The sequence below is a fragment of the Cyprinodon tularosa genome, unplaced genomic scaffold (genome assembly GCF_016077235.1).
Source record: "Cyprinodon tularosa strain WSP-4 unplaced genomic scaffold, ASM1607723v1 ctg739, whole genome shotgun sequence".
Classification (NCBI taxonomy): domain Eukaryota; kingdom Metazoa; phylum Chordata; class Actinopteri; order Cyprinodontiformes; family Cyprinodontidae; genus Cyprinodon; species Cyprinodon tularosa.
In genome coordinates, this window is record NW_024039495.1 from 37,755 (window position 1) to 53,852 (window position 16,098).

The 16,098-nt window shown below is 38.7% G+C and overlaps 1 protein-coding gene across 1 annotated transcript; it reads right to left on the reverse strand.

Annotated features, from left to right (window-relative positions):
- Positions 1-409: 409 nt before the first annotated feature.
- On the reverse strand, positions 410-11,963 carry LOC119773008 (14-3-3 protein zeta/delta-like). The gene is made up of 6 exons (XM_038269784.1): positions 11,805-11,963; positions 7,918-8,229; positions 4,476-4,599; positions 2,331-2,494; positions 1,477-1,572; positions 410-1,374 (listed from the first exon to the last, which is right to left on the reverse strand). The coding sequence occupies exons 2-6, from the start codon at positions 8,218-8,220 to the stop codon at positions 1,318-1,320; spliced, it is 744 nt and encodes a 247-aa protein (XP_038125712.1). The 5' UTR covers positions 8,221-8,229; positions 11,805-11,963; the 3' UTR covers positions 410-1,317.
- Between the last annotated feature and the right edge of the window lie 4,135 nt (positions 11,964-16,098).

Genomic DNA, 16,098 nt, shown 5'->3' on the forward strand with positions numbered 1-16,098 from the left:
GGTGCATTCTGACATAAAAGTACAGAGCAGACAGGATTCCTGCGTGGAATCTGCTGTGGGAGTGGGAACCACACCCAAGCTACAGTTAAGTAGACTTCCCTGCGGCGCAAAAACTATTTTAGAAGTATACTACAGCCGACAAGTGAACGTTTTCATGTTTTACGGCAACAGGCTGGGAGTCATGCATTTAAATGGTCTCAGTTACTAATGAAGACGGGAAGAGAATATTTTAGCATCAAAACTTAATCTAATAATCTTTGGTCTTATAAAAACTGTAAAATTTTTTCTTGCAGACAATTGTGCTTTAAAAGATTACCAAGTTTATGCTTGATAACCCAACTTTCAAGTCTGAACGAGTGGTACTAGAAGGACTGAGATACTTCTAAGGAAAAAAAAAAAGGACAAGTTGAACCTTTTAAATGGTTTATTTCACTTAAATGTAATTATGCATTACCCCAAAAAACAGTTATGCTCAAGTGGTCAGTACAAAAAAAATCCAAAGACAGACAAAGCTAACCATCCAACAACAGCCTGACTTCTCCAGACTAGCCTTTAATCAGATTTATGCAATTTTTGAAAACAAGAAACTCATTTTCAAAGACCTTTTAATTATATAAAAAGTGGGATTTTCATACTTACTGAGGTGCTCATAAAAAACAGCAACAGTACAAGCTTGTGCTCTTGTCTTTTTAAATGTTCTAAACCTCGTAATGAATACATAGACGTACAAAAACAGCCCCCCCCAACAAAAAAACAAAAAGGACAGTAGATGGTTGATAACCGACATTATATGGAATGTAACCTGTGTAAAATCTGGCCCTTCATCACCAGCGCTCCCCATTATGTCACCACTGAGTCTACCTTCGCTGCAATTCCTCTTCTGCCAAGTCAGGTGTGAGCAGGCAGCTTCTGTTTGATTGGTCGTAACGGTGCTGCTTACAAACAGCCCCTTTATAGAGTAGGATACACGCACGCTGAATTCATTGTTGGTGTTAAAAACCACTCGCTGCACGTCTCAAGAATAGAATACCTAAAAAAAAAAAAAGCTTGATTTAACCCAGAAAAGGTCAGCAAGAAATACAAACAGACATGAACCTTCCCATCAACACTGTAACGCCCCCGCTGTTTGTTTGCAGTTACTGCAGAAAAACAGCAAACCCAGTAGAGTGAGATGAGCAGAGACATGGATGGAGAAAGAAAAGGATTGAGCTGGATGTCATGAATGAGGTGGTCAAAGTGCTGATCAAAAACAAAACCAAAAGAGGACTTTGGACGATGTCAGGCAGACGGGATGACAGGGAGGGGGGGGGGTGAGGCTCATTCTTTGGGCTCCTCGGGCTCCTCGTTCTCAGCCGCGCTGTCAGAAGTCCACAGCTGAGTGAAAAGACAACAATCCAATCTTAGAATCACTCAACAACTAATCCCATCTTCTGTAATAGATTAAAAAAAAAAAAGATGGCTGAAGGTTTCACTCACCGTCAAGTTGTCCCTCAATAGCTGCATGATTAGTGTGCTGTCTTTGTACGAATCTTCGCTCAGTGTGTCGAGTTCAGCGATGGCATCATCAAAAGCCTAGAGAAGAAAATAGAGAATATCTTTAGAGGCCTTCAGAGAAAACTAATCCCCACCTCTGAATCCAACCAGGTTGCTTAGGAGCTGCCTTAAGTCGGGCTTACACCGGGCCATTTTTCGCCCCCATTCGAGGGGATTTTGCCGACGTTCAGCCTGATCGTGCGTTGCGTTGTGTACAGGGGGTAACGAGGGGTGATCAGCCTCTCACGACCACCTCCCGATCAGAAATCGGGAGAAAATCAAACAAGTTTGATTTGTTCCCAATCGTTGTGGGCAAAAATGGCTCAGTGCGCAAACAAAGGATTCTGCTTCTGCCTCTCAAATGAAAACACAGAAGCATGGCGGGGGTGCGAGTGAAATAGAGTTCTCTCTGTAAAATTGACAGAGCGTAGCAGCCATGTTTGGTCAGCCATGTCTTTGTCCAAATACGTCGTTGCCTTTTCTTTTTAGGGCTTTCAGCACAAAGCTGCTTTCACTCTAGTGAGCTTCATATTCCTCTTCTACTCGTTTGGCTTCCGGATAGACGAGTCTGAGTATCGCCATCTAACTGCAGAGCCGAGTCCCACGTGGTTTTTAGACGTACGGTGTGAGCTGGTAGATCGCATCAGAGCGTCGTGCTGCACATACATCATGAGCTGTGAACTCACACTGTACGACAAAACTCTGCTTTCGTCGTACAGTGTGAGTCGTAGTTGCATGCAACGATTGAAAAACAAAATCGCACAGTGTATGCCCAGCTTTACAGAGAATGGAGGTACCTGTTTGGCTAGACTGCAAGCCTCTTCAGGAGAATTGAGGATCTCATAGAAGAAGACGGAGAAATTGAGGGCTAGACCGAGGCGTATCGGGTGTGTGGGTGACATTTCCTCTTTGCTGATCTCAAAGGCCTTCCCGTACGCCTCCTTAGAATTCTCTATAATGCCTGGAAAACAAAAAGGAGAGAAATGAGTCTCAGATTTTAACCATCGGATAGTAATGATGAACTAAATCTGAGTTCACTGAGCTAAGCCCCACTCAACCATGTAAGCTTAAACATGGTTATCATTTAGTTCATCAATTGGTTTTATAAAACAAATCTAAAATCAGATGTCTGTTAACTGCGACAAACGCAGACAACCTGGTTTCTGAGCATAAAGTCGTTTATGAGTTTAACGACATTATATCAACGTGAACTGGGCTCAACAGAAGTTATTGACTGTTTGATAAATTGCATATTTCAGCAAATTAAGTTCTTCTTTCTTGCACTTCAACTGAATATATAGGTGTACATTTTTTACTGATAAAAAAAAATCAGTACAATTATTGTTGGGTGAGCATTTTTTACTTGAAGATTTATGTTATGAATATTTAAGTTTACATTTTTACAATACGTTTATTGTTGGCTAAATATGTGTTACTTTGCACATTATATTTTTAATTAAGTAGACCTATTTTAAAATGCATGCATGTAGATTTTAATTCTTCAATTAAAATAGATAAAAATTGCAATCGTCCAAGATGACTTTAAAAAATTTGTTTTTATTTTTTACCCTAGTACTTGGAACAGGAAACTTTTCAAATTCAAATGTCAAAAATAGCGATTAGTTCGAGGCTTTACACAGTAGTCCATCAAAGTCTCGTATTTGTTTAGAGAACATGCAAACTGAAGCGGACGAACGGGACCACCACTTTGGAACGCAAACGCGCAAGTAAAAAAAAAAAAATGTGGAAGAGATTTCCTTGATTTTACGATTTAGCAAAATTTACAAACACGAATTAATTGAATGAATTCTATTTATCGCCCAGCCCTACTAAGTACCAACTAGAAAGCAGATGAAAAACTTTTAGAGGATTTATAGTTAAACAGCATTGATGACTGTTGGGTAAAAGACACCGCTATGATTTGAAAGATTCTTCAAAAAAACAACAAAGAAATTGAAGCCCAAGATGAGAATCAGAGGTCTGAAGTCTGTAGTTTGAATGAAGAAAACTTTATATAACTTAATCTGGCTGCAGGTATATTTACTTAATAGGAATAAGAAAAAAGGAACGATTCGATCTCAGGGATTCCAAAACAATCCACTGGACTTTGTTTCCAAGTTTGAAGACGTTTCTCTTCCATCCAGGAAGCTTTTCCAATTCAAAATGTCAGAAATAGCGTTTTAGTTCCAGGTTTTATACAGTATCCCATCAAAGCCTTGTTTTGGCGTGGAAAACATGGAAATTGAAACGGACGAATGGGTCCACCACTTTGGATAGTCATTTTCTTTGGAATGACTATGATCTGGATCCCAAAGAATCTTCACCAGCATAGATCTCAGAGATATTCTATAATTCAGACAGAAATATAACTACTTTCTGCCCATTAAATCCCCTCCTCACACCAAATACGGCCAATGTGACAGTTTTCTGATTGCTGATGAAAGTGACCTTCATAGGGGAAGTGTCGTTTCTACGGTAATGTTAAGTTCAACTTCCTGTCTTACTGGCTGTTGCTTTGAAGCCTTGGTTCATGAGATAGATATATAGATATATATAGATATATATATCTATATATATATATATATTTATTTTTTTTTTTTATTATACAAAATAAATAGTCTAAATGCAAAAGTGTGTATAAAATCACATCTATATATAAATAGAAAAAACAACATTTCCAGGAAGCCGAACCAGTGAGGAGAAACCTCTCATTAGACCAGACAACAAGAAGCCAAAGCCAATGAATAAATAAAACAACTTAAACCCAACAGCTTTTTACTTTCAGCATATTAAGGTTAAATTTAACAAAAACAATATTGGTACATTTAAAACTGCATATAGTTGATATATAAGAAGTTAAAAAGGACCACGACTGACAGAATGAGCCCAAATTGGACATTCCTTCTGTCAGTAACATGTGGTAGAAATTAGGAGAGGCATACCAGTCTTCTCGTCTCCTGTTGCAACCTCAGCCAGATAGCGGAAATAGTCTCCTTTCATTTTCAAATAAAATACTTTGCTTTCTGGGATCATTGCTTTGGGGATGAGGAACTTGTCCAAAAGACCCTGTGACGACAAACAGAAGCAAAAAACCAAAAAAAAAATCATTAGCATCATTCTTCACCATTTTCACTTGCTATTACTTCTCAAACCAGTTCAAGTGAACAGATTTGAGCAGTTATCTTAAAGCAGAGCAGGGATCTTCAACGTTTTCCAGGCCAAGGACCCCCAAATTGATGGCGAGATGGAGCGGGGACCTAGCCTGACGTAGTCCGACTCAATTCTAGTCAGAATATGAGTCTGATACTGCTCCATAGAGCTGTGATTATGGGGCGTGTTTCGAACGAACCAGGAAAAAAAATGCCTCTGCACTCAATTGGATAGATCTACAACCAATAAGAGCAACGGAGTGCGTGACGTATGTTAAGCGAGGCATAGTTGTTGTCAACAAAAATCAAAGCGTGCAGTTTCACGCCTAGAATAAGAAGATGAGACTTGATCGCGTTTCTCTGTTCCTCTTTTAAAATTAATTTGCTGTCGATATCTTCTAGAACAGACCTAATAGCAGAATCTACTCACCTAAACTCTCCAGCGGCAGCCATTGTTGTTGTCACCCTAGCGCGCATTGGTCACGTGGTTGATTACGTTACTCTTGATCATCTGTCCATCATCGTATAAAGTCCGCCCTGACAATTTGATTGGATCGCCTGACAGTGGGCGATAATACTCGCGCTACTATGGAGCAGAGCCAGACCGAACTTCCCCGAACTCAAACCTTGTGGGCGGGACTAAGTTCTGACTGGCACCCAGGCTAGCGGGGACCCCCTAATTATATATATTGTATGAAACTGTGTTGCATCATCCTATAGTCACTCTATTACAGATGGAGTAATGTAACGAAAGTAATTTCTCCCTGCGATTATTAAAGTATTTCTGATTCTGATTCCTGGTTGATGGGACAGGTGTTGTGAATGAAACGCACAACGTGAAGTGCACAGCTTGAAAGAGCTCCTGTGTGTCGCTGAATGTTTGCATTGATGACTGAAAGACATCTTCTGCCCATATTCATCTGTTTACTAAAATGTGTACAATTCATGTCAATGTGGATTTAAAGACATTTTAATTAGTGGAAAAAAATTGCGGCGGGGGGGGGGGGGGGAATAAAAAAAAAGAAAAAGGCAAATCAACCATAACTTTTGCAACCTCCATGCAGTACCTCTGAACCTCAACAGAGGACCCTCTGTTTAAGACCTCTGTCTTAGAGGACATAGAGGGGTTTGACTTATGTGTATATGATAAAGGCATTTGGATGGGGGGGAAAAGCGGAACATTGTGTGAGTAGAAGTAGCGAGGAACCAGGTAGAGGAAGAAGGTCAGAGCTCAGATCTGACACATTGGCAGGCACCACTTCATTAACTGCAAGTTGCTAACCTGATGCAAGCCAAAGGGGAGCCGTGGATCTCAGTGTGAGCAATAATAATTAGCTGCTAAAACGCAAAGAAAACCCTTCTCTTCGGGAAGCAAATTGATTGAAATTGGGTTTATATCTTGGACAGGATAAAAATACTTGCTCACAATTAATGAACCCAAAACCAACAGAAACATGTGGACCCTTTAAGTTTTACCATTGTAAAACTCTATAGAAAAGAGCTAATTTGCATAACAGCAGAATAATAGGATAAACATGGCTAATGGGATCATGCATTTGCTGAATGCTCCTAAACCGATGTGAAAGATAGGGACGCCCAGTGGGATGTGAATGTAGAACTAGGCCACTGGCAAGGGCACAGCTAAAATCAGGATATCACCATGGCAGTGCAGAGCGAAAGAACATTACATGCAAGTAGGTATGGTGCAAGTTACTGCACAAATGTGAAAACCTTTATAAGTACATAAAAGTTTAAAACACAGAAAAGTGTCCAACGTGGCCTTTTTCAAATTTATTTGGGCCATGAGGACTAATCTAATTGATGTCATTCAAAAAGGAAATGTGTGAATCGAAGGGTGCATTGATCAGTGAAAGCAGTATGGGGCTGCAGAGCCAGCGCTGCATGGTGAGCGTTGGATTCTGAATAACTACCACCAAGACAACAGTAAATAAATATATATTTAACACAAAAAAGAATAACACTACTTTGGTTATAAAGTAATTTCCTACCTATAAAAAAAGAAAATTACTTAAACCTATGCTGCTCCCATCCAGGTCTGAACGAGTTGAATAATAGAGGATTATATTAATACACAGTTCAGTGGATGTTATGAGATCCTAAACGCTTCAGGTAAAAAAAAAGGGATAAGCATGAGACAATGAAGCCCTTTAACAGTTTTAGTAACTGAAAAGAAATATGCATCAAGTTTGAAACTAACCCTCTTGTTTGCTCTGTTCATCTATGATCCATTTTTAAAAACCCAGTACTGGTACCAAATATAAAATCCATTTCTTTAAAACAATGTTGTTCCAATTAGCAACAGTAGGGGGAGCCCTGGAGGACAAAAAAGTTGCCACACCCATTAAGAGTAGAGTTTTTTTTGGTTTACTTTTCTTTTTCTTACAACATTAGGATCAGAGCAAACATTATAAAAAGGTATTTTGTTTATTCATCGGGTTCATATCTTTTCTTCTCTTTTGTTTTGACCACATCTTATAGTGTTAAAATGAGAACAGGAATAAATATTTAAGTCTGACCAGATTAAACTACTTCAAAATGATCTAGTTTCCTAAACCAGTACAGCCCATCTCTCTCCATAAGGCGCTAGTGATGCACAATGTTGATGGGTCAGCTTTTGTCATTATAGGATTAGGACTTTGAGTCATTGTTGGGCAGATAACATGCCGAGTGAAGAAGAGCAAGTAACACAGGCCCTACACGACAGCAAAGAGGTTTATATAATCAGGAAGGTAAACAACTTAAACTACTAGCAAATTATTTGGCATTAAAGCAGCACTTTTATAAGTGAAAGATTAGTAACACATAAAAAAATTTAAAATGACTTCATAACTTTGTTACAACAGGTTGAAAGCAGCTTTCTGCAGGTCAGTTTAATGAGTCAAGCCCTCTTTGTACTTTTTCCACGTCACAAACAGCAGAACTCTGTAAATGTGCGTCCAAACATAAAGAACCCAAATAAAAAGGAGCTTTCTAAACAACCAGTATTTTTATACTGAGGGCCAACTCCTTCTCTAAGATCTGTTTCCTAAATTGTCCTCTATAGCATTTTTGTCAAGGTCTGATTTGGGAAGCCGAATATGGAAGTTTAATTCCAACATGAATCATAACTAAAGTTGTAAACTAAATACATGCACTTTGTTTCCTTTAAAAAAAACATAATTGTTTATTCATGTTTTTGTTGTATGAAGAGGCAGACCCCTAAAACCAAACTCACCAGAACGTCGTTACAGATGTCTTTCAGCTCTTTCTCGATTTTTTCCCGGTACTCTTTGACCCGGGCTTGTTTCCCTTCGCTCGAATCGGCTTTCTGCTCGATGCTGGACACCACACGCCAAGACGAGCGACGGGCGCCCACCACGTTCTTGTAGGCCACCGACAGCAGGTTGCGCTCCTCGTTGGTCAGCTCCTCGCCCTCCTCCGTCACAGCTTTCATGGCCTCGGCCATGTCATCGTAACGTTCAGCCTGCTCGGCCAGCTTGGCCTTTTGTACCAGCTCCTTCTGAGATGATTCGCTCATGACTGCTCACTAGGGCACAAATGGAGCACAAAGTCAAGCAATGGCAAAATAATAGGATATTATTAAAAAAACAAAAAAACAAAAAAAAAAACACTAAAACACATGTATTGAAGTGTAGCACGGCCTTCTGCCAGTTATCAGAACATGAGCAGTCTGATATGAGTAAATTTTGTTCCAATGTCCATGTTCTCTTCACTTCTAGGGCCGAGATTTGGATGGAGTTTAGCAACAATGCTATTGGTCAATGCGTTTGGACCAAACTTAAAGTGAACTGGGATTTTTTTTTAAACAAATACTATTCGCAAAACCCTCTAAAAATACCAATTTGAAAAAAAAAAAAAAAAAAACGTATAAATTTAAATTCAAATGTAAGCTTTTTTAAATCTAATTTGAAAAAAGAAATCTGAATCTCTTTAAACCTTTTTTTATACATGCTTTTAAAAAATGTTATATCTGTATCGCATTTTCCCCCCCTCTCAAATTTCCATTTACAAAGCACATTCTTTGCTTGTAACAATAATGGAACAAAATCCACTCCGTAGCTTGATTGTGTCCAGAGCAAAATAACCACCATAATTTTCCTACCGATATTGGAGAACAGCAAAAACGCACCAACTGTCATGATCAATATAATATTTAAATCTTTGATTTTCTTCATTAAAATAGCAATCGTGTAAAATTTGCACCTTAGGATATATATATTGGGGTGTCCATATTTAAGGGTATGTCGAGGCAACCGAATACAGATATCAGGGTTTCCACACCTCAGTTAACATCACAGAAATGGTTGTGGAGGCCACATGTGGCAGTATTGACCTCCTGCTATCAGTAACTACATAAATGGCACATCAGGTTATCGTTCTGGTAAGTTTCCCAGTTCAAAAACATTCCAATCAGGACAAGGAATTTTGAGCATGGCTAAACAATCCTAGTAGTATGTAAATTCAATGAAAAGTAAAAAGGCACAGAAATTGTTGGATTTAGAACTATTAAAAGGGGAGTAGAAATTCATCTCTACTATACATAGAAATGTTTTAAAAGCTTCAAAATGTTCTCCAACCAACGAGGGGGAAGCAAAGGGGTAATCATTTTGGATCCTTTGAAAGCCTCACTTGGAAAGCCATATGTCCTGAAATTAGAATTTTCCAGGCAGGCTATTACGGGTCAGATTGATGACCAATTCAATGTAATTTGGCAATTCAACCACAAGAAGAATGCACGCAATGATGCCAGCCGTGTTACAAGCACATCAGCTGTGTACAGGAAACACTAGAATCCATGGCTTAGCAAACAAAAATCAATTACAGTTTTTGTGAAATGTACAACTTTTTTTTCTAATAAAATTTCAAGGACTTTCAAGGGTGGGTGTTTTTAAATGGCTTAAAATGAATAATAAGAACTACTCAAGATAATTCATATCAGCACCATTTTACAAAAAACTCACAGGTTTGCAGCCAAATTTCTATATTGTTGAACCATCACAAGTTTTAAAATTAAAGCAAATATATGAGCAAAATGCAGAACTTGATAAAAAAAATGAATAAACCTCCAGATTCTGTCTCACAGCTGGTTCCCTGGTAATAGGTTATTAAAAGATTATGCTCCCCATGTTCCAACCAGAGGGAAACGTTAAATTCCTTAACGATGTGGGCAAGAAGAGCAACAGTTTGAACACGAACAGGCTGGCAGCGTACCTGTGACGACTGCCATTTTCTTGGCCATCCACCGCTACATGGAAAGAAAAAAAGCCGTCACGTCATCATTTAGCTGCCTTTGAGGGTTCAGTTGTAGATTTGAAATTTTTAGCAACTTGTAGAAGCCAATCTCACTTTTAGATAAGAAAATGACTATAGAGCATGGTGAGGTAGATGTTAGAGATAACAATTTTGTTCAAATGCACAGTAAATTTGCTCTGATGCTCACTTCCTGGTTGTTACAGGGTTAGGAAAATGTTTCCAACTTAAAAGCATGGATGATTTTCCTGGTGAGTAAAATTATTTTGAAAAAATCTCATTGCAGTTATAATCTTTAAAGTTCTGCATGCCTAATAATGGTGCTGCATTACTAGTTTTTTAAATTAGTAAACTTTCTTTTTTCAAAACACCTTAAAATGTAGTGAAATATTAACTAAAATATATTTTTAAAAACAATCCCCTGGACTTTGTTTCCAAATTTGAAGATGTTTTGCTTCCCATCCAGGAAGCTTTTTCAATTCAAATGTCAGAAATCGTGTTGGGTTCGAGGTTTACTGTATAAAACCTCAAAGTCAACTATATTTCTGACATTTGAATTGAAAAAGCTTCCTGGATGGGAGGCAAAACATCTTCCAACTTGGAAACCAAGTCCAGTGGATTGTTTTTCATTTTATTTTTTGGAAGGACCATGAGCTGGATGACTGAGAATCTTCACCAGCATCAATAAAAAAAAAAAAAAAAAACACTGAAGAGTTATGCTATTTGTGTTAAATAGGCTGGTTCAACTTTTCTACATTCATACAGAGCTGTATTTTTCTAAACTTATATTTGAAAGGCTGCTGTGAGGACTTTTAAATTTCACCTTGTTCTGCCATGGACCATTTCTTAAAAAAAACAAAAAAACAAAAAAAAAAAACAGCTAAGACCAACATTCATGCTTGAAAGCCCTTTTGAAGGAGCAGAAAAAGCAGAATGTTGCAATCAGTGTGTTCAGCGAGGCTTCGCAGTGAATGTGGCCCCCTCCTTTCCTCTCACCACACCCATCCCTGTACCTGTGGCTCGCCTCCCAGGCGGAAACTAAAATACCAAAAGTTCGTCTGAATCTTTAAAAGGGAAAATAAAGCGATATGTCCTGACAGAACACAAAGCAAAGCTGCGGCTGGTCTTAAGTCGTAAATCGGAGATTCTGGGCGTGAAAAGCCCGGTTTAAGAACGGCAGCAGCGCTGAAGCTAGGCCCGCGTGACCGACTAGTTTCTAGAATGGCGCCAACTATTTCCTGAAACAGAAGCTTGACAGCTTTTTTAAACGATATAACCGTGAAAACTTATCCCATTTCTACAGCTAATTTAAAAATAATTTATAAAGTATGGCCCGACTGACTGCCCACTCGGAAATGTCCTATTTACTCAGCTTTTTACATTCATATCTAACGTATCGCTTACAATAAAATACTTTACCATCAATGAGGGCGTGTTTTTAAGTGTAACTTCACAGTTGCGGGATAAATGTAATATATCGACTGAAGACGATTCGGTGAAACAATACCGTTTCCAGCAAGCCTTCATTTTCCTTTTATCTACGGCACAGTTTCAGGTAACATGTTTAATGATTGTCCTTAGTGGGACTTAAGCCTACATCTAACTGATACGCCTTTCATATTCACATTAAAACCCAGCCATTAGACACATCCCGGACTGTAAAGGTAAAGGCTAAGCTAGCCTTTGTTCTGTAGTTGGATGAGCGTCCCCGCTACACCCAGTCCTGCCTAAAAACCCGCACACAATGGAGCTTCTTCTATCTGTCAATTATTCATCTACTCTGTTTTCTAAAAGTGAGGTTTAAAACGTGTTAAAGCGCAGACGCTTTTTAAAGCCGTTATTGTCTTTTACCTGGATTCTTGCAGATGTCAGCGTACCAAGGTGCAGCTGATACTCCCAGCCTGTCCGAATGAGAGAAGTCAACGGGGTTTCCTCCCAATAACACCGGTCCAAGACACGGCCAGAGCAGCGCCGAGCTAAATCAGGACTGACGTCAAACGTTACCAGGGCGACCACGCGTGAAGAACTGTGGGACTTGTAGTTCTCTTTGACATTTTCTGTTAGTCCTATTTTTAAAACGAAATGTGCAAACAAGGAGCATTATCGTGCTTTTATTCACATGAAAACGTGAACATCTTTAGTCCAACTATTTCTCAGTGAGGTCTGGGTGTTGCAACTACAAAAACTGAATAATGATAATAATAAAAAAAACAACAACAAAAAAAAACCCCTGAATGTTGGAACTGTAACTATACAGTCATATGTTTACATCACTTTTTCCATCACAATGTTTTTATCACTGCTGCTTACCTGCATTTTAAAACATGAAATAGTCTAGAGAGCTGTACTTAACAACATTTCTTCTGGTTTACACTTGTGTGTACAAAATAACAAAAAAAAATCTGTCAAAGTCATTAAATATAACCCCTCACCCTTTTAAATGAAATACTACAAATGAAAATGTTAGTATGAGAACAGGAGGGAAAATACCAGGCAGGAGGTATTACTAAATTTTAATTGGTAGAGAACTATGTGAATCATATAGAAATTTGTTATATCTTTGAAAACATCAGATATATGCATAAAATGCAGAGGGTTTCACAAACTAGAACACAAGAAACGGCTATGGTACTATCCTAATAGAAACTACTATCTTTGCATTCTTGTTGGTTTCCAAAGGGAGAGGGTGAAGCTATTTTTGCCGTGTCACATGGTTTCCCCCTTGAGCGAGATTTCAAGCTTGTAACCTATTTAAGGGTGGATCAGATAATATTGGCTCCAATGTGCAGACACAGAAGCAAAAGAGTAAGAATTTAAGGGGGAAAAGACATCTTTTTGTCTAAATAAACTCGGGTGAGAGAAGGGCGAAACTCTAAACCAGCGGGACTCTACCTTAAAAGTCTAAAAACCTGTTAGGTGAGTTTTACTGTTCATGACCCATGTCTTGAATGCACATGTACGGGCACACACTTAGGAGCAGCTTCTTGCAATGGTTTTCTGCAATGGCTAAAGTTCTCTTGACTTTCATTGGAAAACAAACAGAAAGAAAGATAATTAGCAAATGCAACTGAACATGTCTTCAAAAATGATTGAGAAAATAAAATAGGAAAAGATAAAGTGCAATTCACCACCAGAGAGAGATCATATTTTATTTGATTTCAAAAGTGCTAATTCACAACAACTGTCACCTCAAAGAAAAATGTCCAACTAGCATCGAAATATAAAAAACACACATACAAATCAACATTGTTACACAGACCACAATGCAAATTTCTCTCAGACATTATCTATGTAAGGAAGCCCAATGCATGATGTCATTGACTTTGCTCAGCAAAGCTTCCTCTTGAGCAAGCAAGCGGCAACATTGCAAAGGATCAACTCACTTTTAACTGGAAAAAACTCTCCTGCTGACCAGAACTAGGCTCAGTGGGAGTGGCTGCAGCTAACTACAGCTTGGGAGAGAAAATCTAAATACATCAAGTTATTTTGGACACAGTTACTGCATTATAAAAAAAAGAAAACACACACAAAAAAACAACTGAGTACTATGGGCCAGTTTATCAATAAAAAAAACAGTACATAGGAAAGCAGCAAAGTTATTTAGGAAAGTACTGTTAGTTGTTGGACATTATCTTTCTCAGGGGTTCCAATAGTGTGGGTCTGTTTACAATCATGCAGACGTGATCCCTTAGGTACATGGAGGGCAAAAATATATCATGCAATGCATATATTTGAATATATCATGAAAAGTAGAAGCTCATCGAGGAGGAGCATGACCTGTGTGACTCCATGCAATTAGCTGGGCTTCCTTAGATGGAAAATATTTAACCAGCCGACATTTAATAGTACTCTGAGTGATTTGTTTGTGTAGGTATGTATATGTTTGTTGAAGTGTATGTATGTAGATGTATATATTGTTTTATATATATATATATGTATATGTTTTATAAAAAGTTTTCTGTCACAGGAAAACTAGTTGATTGTATCGACTCATTGACTTGAAGGCAATCCCTCACACTAAGCATGCTTGTAGCGACACTGGAGAGGAAAAACTCCCTTTTAACAGGAAGAAACCTCCAGCAGAACCAGGCTCAGTGGGAGCGGCCATCTTTTGAGGCCGACTGGGGTTCAAGGAGGCAGAAACAGAGATACAAAAAGCAACTGTAAAAGGCAGTCCCATCCAGGAAACATGCAGACCAATTACCTTAAATTACCTATTAAATAATGTAAACTTAAAAAAAAAAAAATCCCCTCTATATAGATATAGATAGATAATATAGATCCAGTATTTGATGGTTAAAGTTACGGTTTGGGTTATTCAATTGAATCTGCAAATACTTTAAAATATAAAATATTTTATAAAATTAACTATTATGCAATACAAATGAATTGGAAACGAATGGAAGCCAGTGGAAAGTCCCATAAGGATAGTAGGACATAACATGTGTGTGGGGTGGGGGGTTTGTGTGTGTGTGCTCCTTTCCTTCTCTAATAGCAAGGTGTGTCTCGCAGGTGTGGCCCTGCTGCTGTAACCCATTCAGCCCATGAAAATGAGCTTAAAGATGACAGGATCCCCTGAGGCAGATGCCAGATTGCGCTTACTAAAGAGTAATAGAAGCCCGCTCTCCAGTCCATAGTCCTCCCTCACATCTTCGATTCTCCATCTCTTCTATTTATCCTCTAGATCCTCTTCAAAGATTTTTTTCTCTGGTCGCTCTGTCTTAGAACCGCTGTCTTGACTTTCCCACATGTGAACACCATTACTCCTCATGTGCCTCCTGGAACGAGGGAAAATCACCAGCAAACCGAGCCACAGTCTGTCAACCTCAATCCCTGTGATGATACTCACCAATTCAATTCAGTTTATTTATATAGCGCCAAATTCTCAACACGTCATCTCAAGGCACTTTACAGTTCAACCAGATCATACAGTCAAATTGATACAAAGTTTTCTAATCTAAGGAAAACCAGTTGATTGCATTGACTCATTGACTCAAATACAATCTCTAACACTAAGCATGCTTGTAGCGACAGTGGAGAGGAAAAACTCCCTTTTAACAGGATGAAACCTCCAGCAGAACCAGGCTCAGTGTGAGCGGCCATCTGCTGAGGCCGACTGGGGTTCAAGGAGAAAGAAGCAGAGATTCAAAAAGCAACTATAAAAGGCGGCCCTGTCCAGGAAACACACAGCCAGGCAGACGAGCACCGAGCCAGCTCCCATGCCAGAGGACGAAGAGAGCACATCCACTGAGTCACGATCAGAGAAACAGGACCACACTGGAAAACAGGCCGATCTCCAGCATCTATAAACAAGGGTGTTGATGGAAGCAGCACAGCTGATGTTTCTTTCCAGGATGGCGTCACAGCCAAACAGGAAAAGACGAGGCAAAGCTACTCTGAGGCAAAGCAGAGAGAGCAGAAGGTTAGAGATTAAAATAACAGATTCTGCAGAATAGGAGAATAGAGAGAGAATGAAGCAGAATGATGAAATAGGGGTCCCTATGTCCTCCAAAAGTCTAAACCACTGCTTCTTCTTCTACTCCAACAGCTGTGGAGTATGTATGCGATGAAAATCCACTTATAATATGGAAAAGAAAGACAAAGCATTTTTTTCATATATATGAAATTTTTATTCTGTCATGAATTCTGTATAAATCATGAATTCTGTACATGGCAGGTTTCCAGGGAATTGTTCAAGGATTAAAGAGAATAGAAGCCAAATGCCCCTAACCTTTGTTTAGCTCTGCTCCTGGGTAAGCAGGTCTTTAAAGCCCAGAGGGGTGGTTGATTCTTGACAAGCGACTCAGAAAAACATTTAGACCCACTATCACTCAATGCTTTAATCGCTGAATTTAACAATCTTGGACGGTTTGATTACAGAGCTTTAAGGGCTGCTGTGAAATTGGATATATTTAAATCCAAATCTAAAATAGAATAGAATAGAAAATGCATTTATTGTCCCACAATGGGGAAAATCTGATGTTTACAGCAGCAAAAAGATTATAGAAAAAAAATGGTCACACAAATGTGGAGCTTAGAAAGTGTGTAAGAATAACATAATGGTAAAGAGTTAAAAAGAATCAAATGAAATATTGTACTGTAAAGTGTTTTGACAATATAAATAAGTCTAAAGTACAGCCAGGTT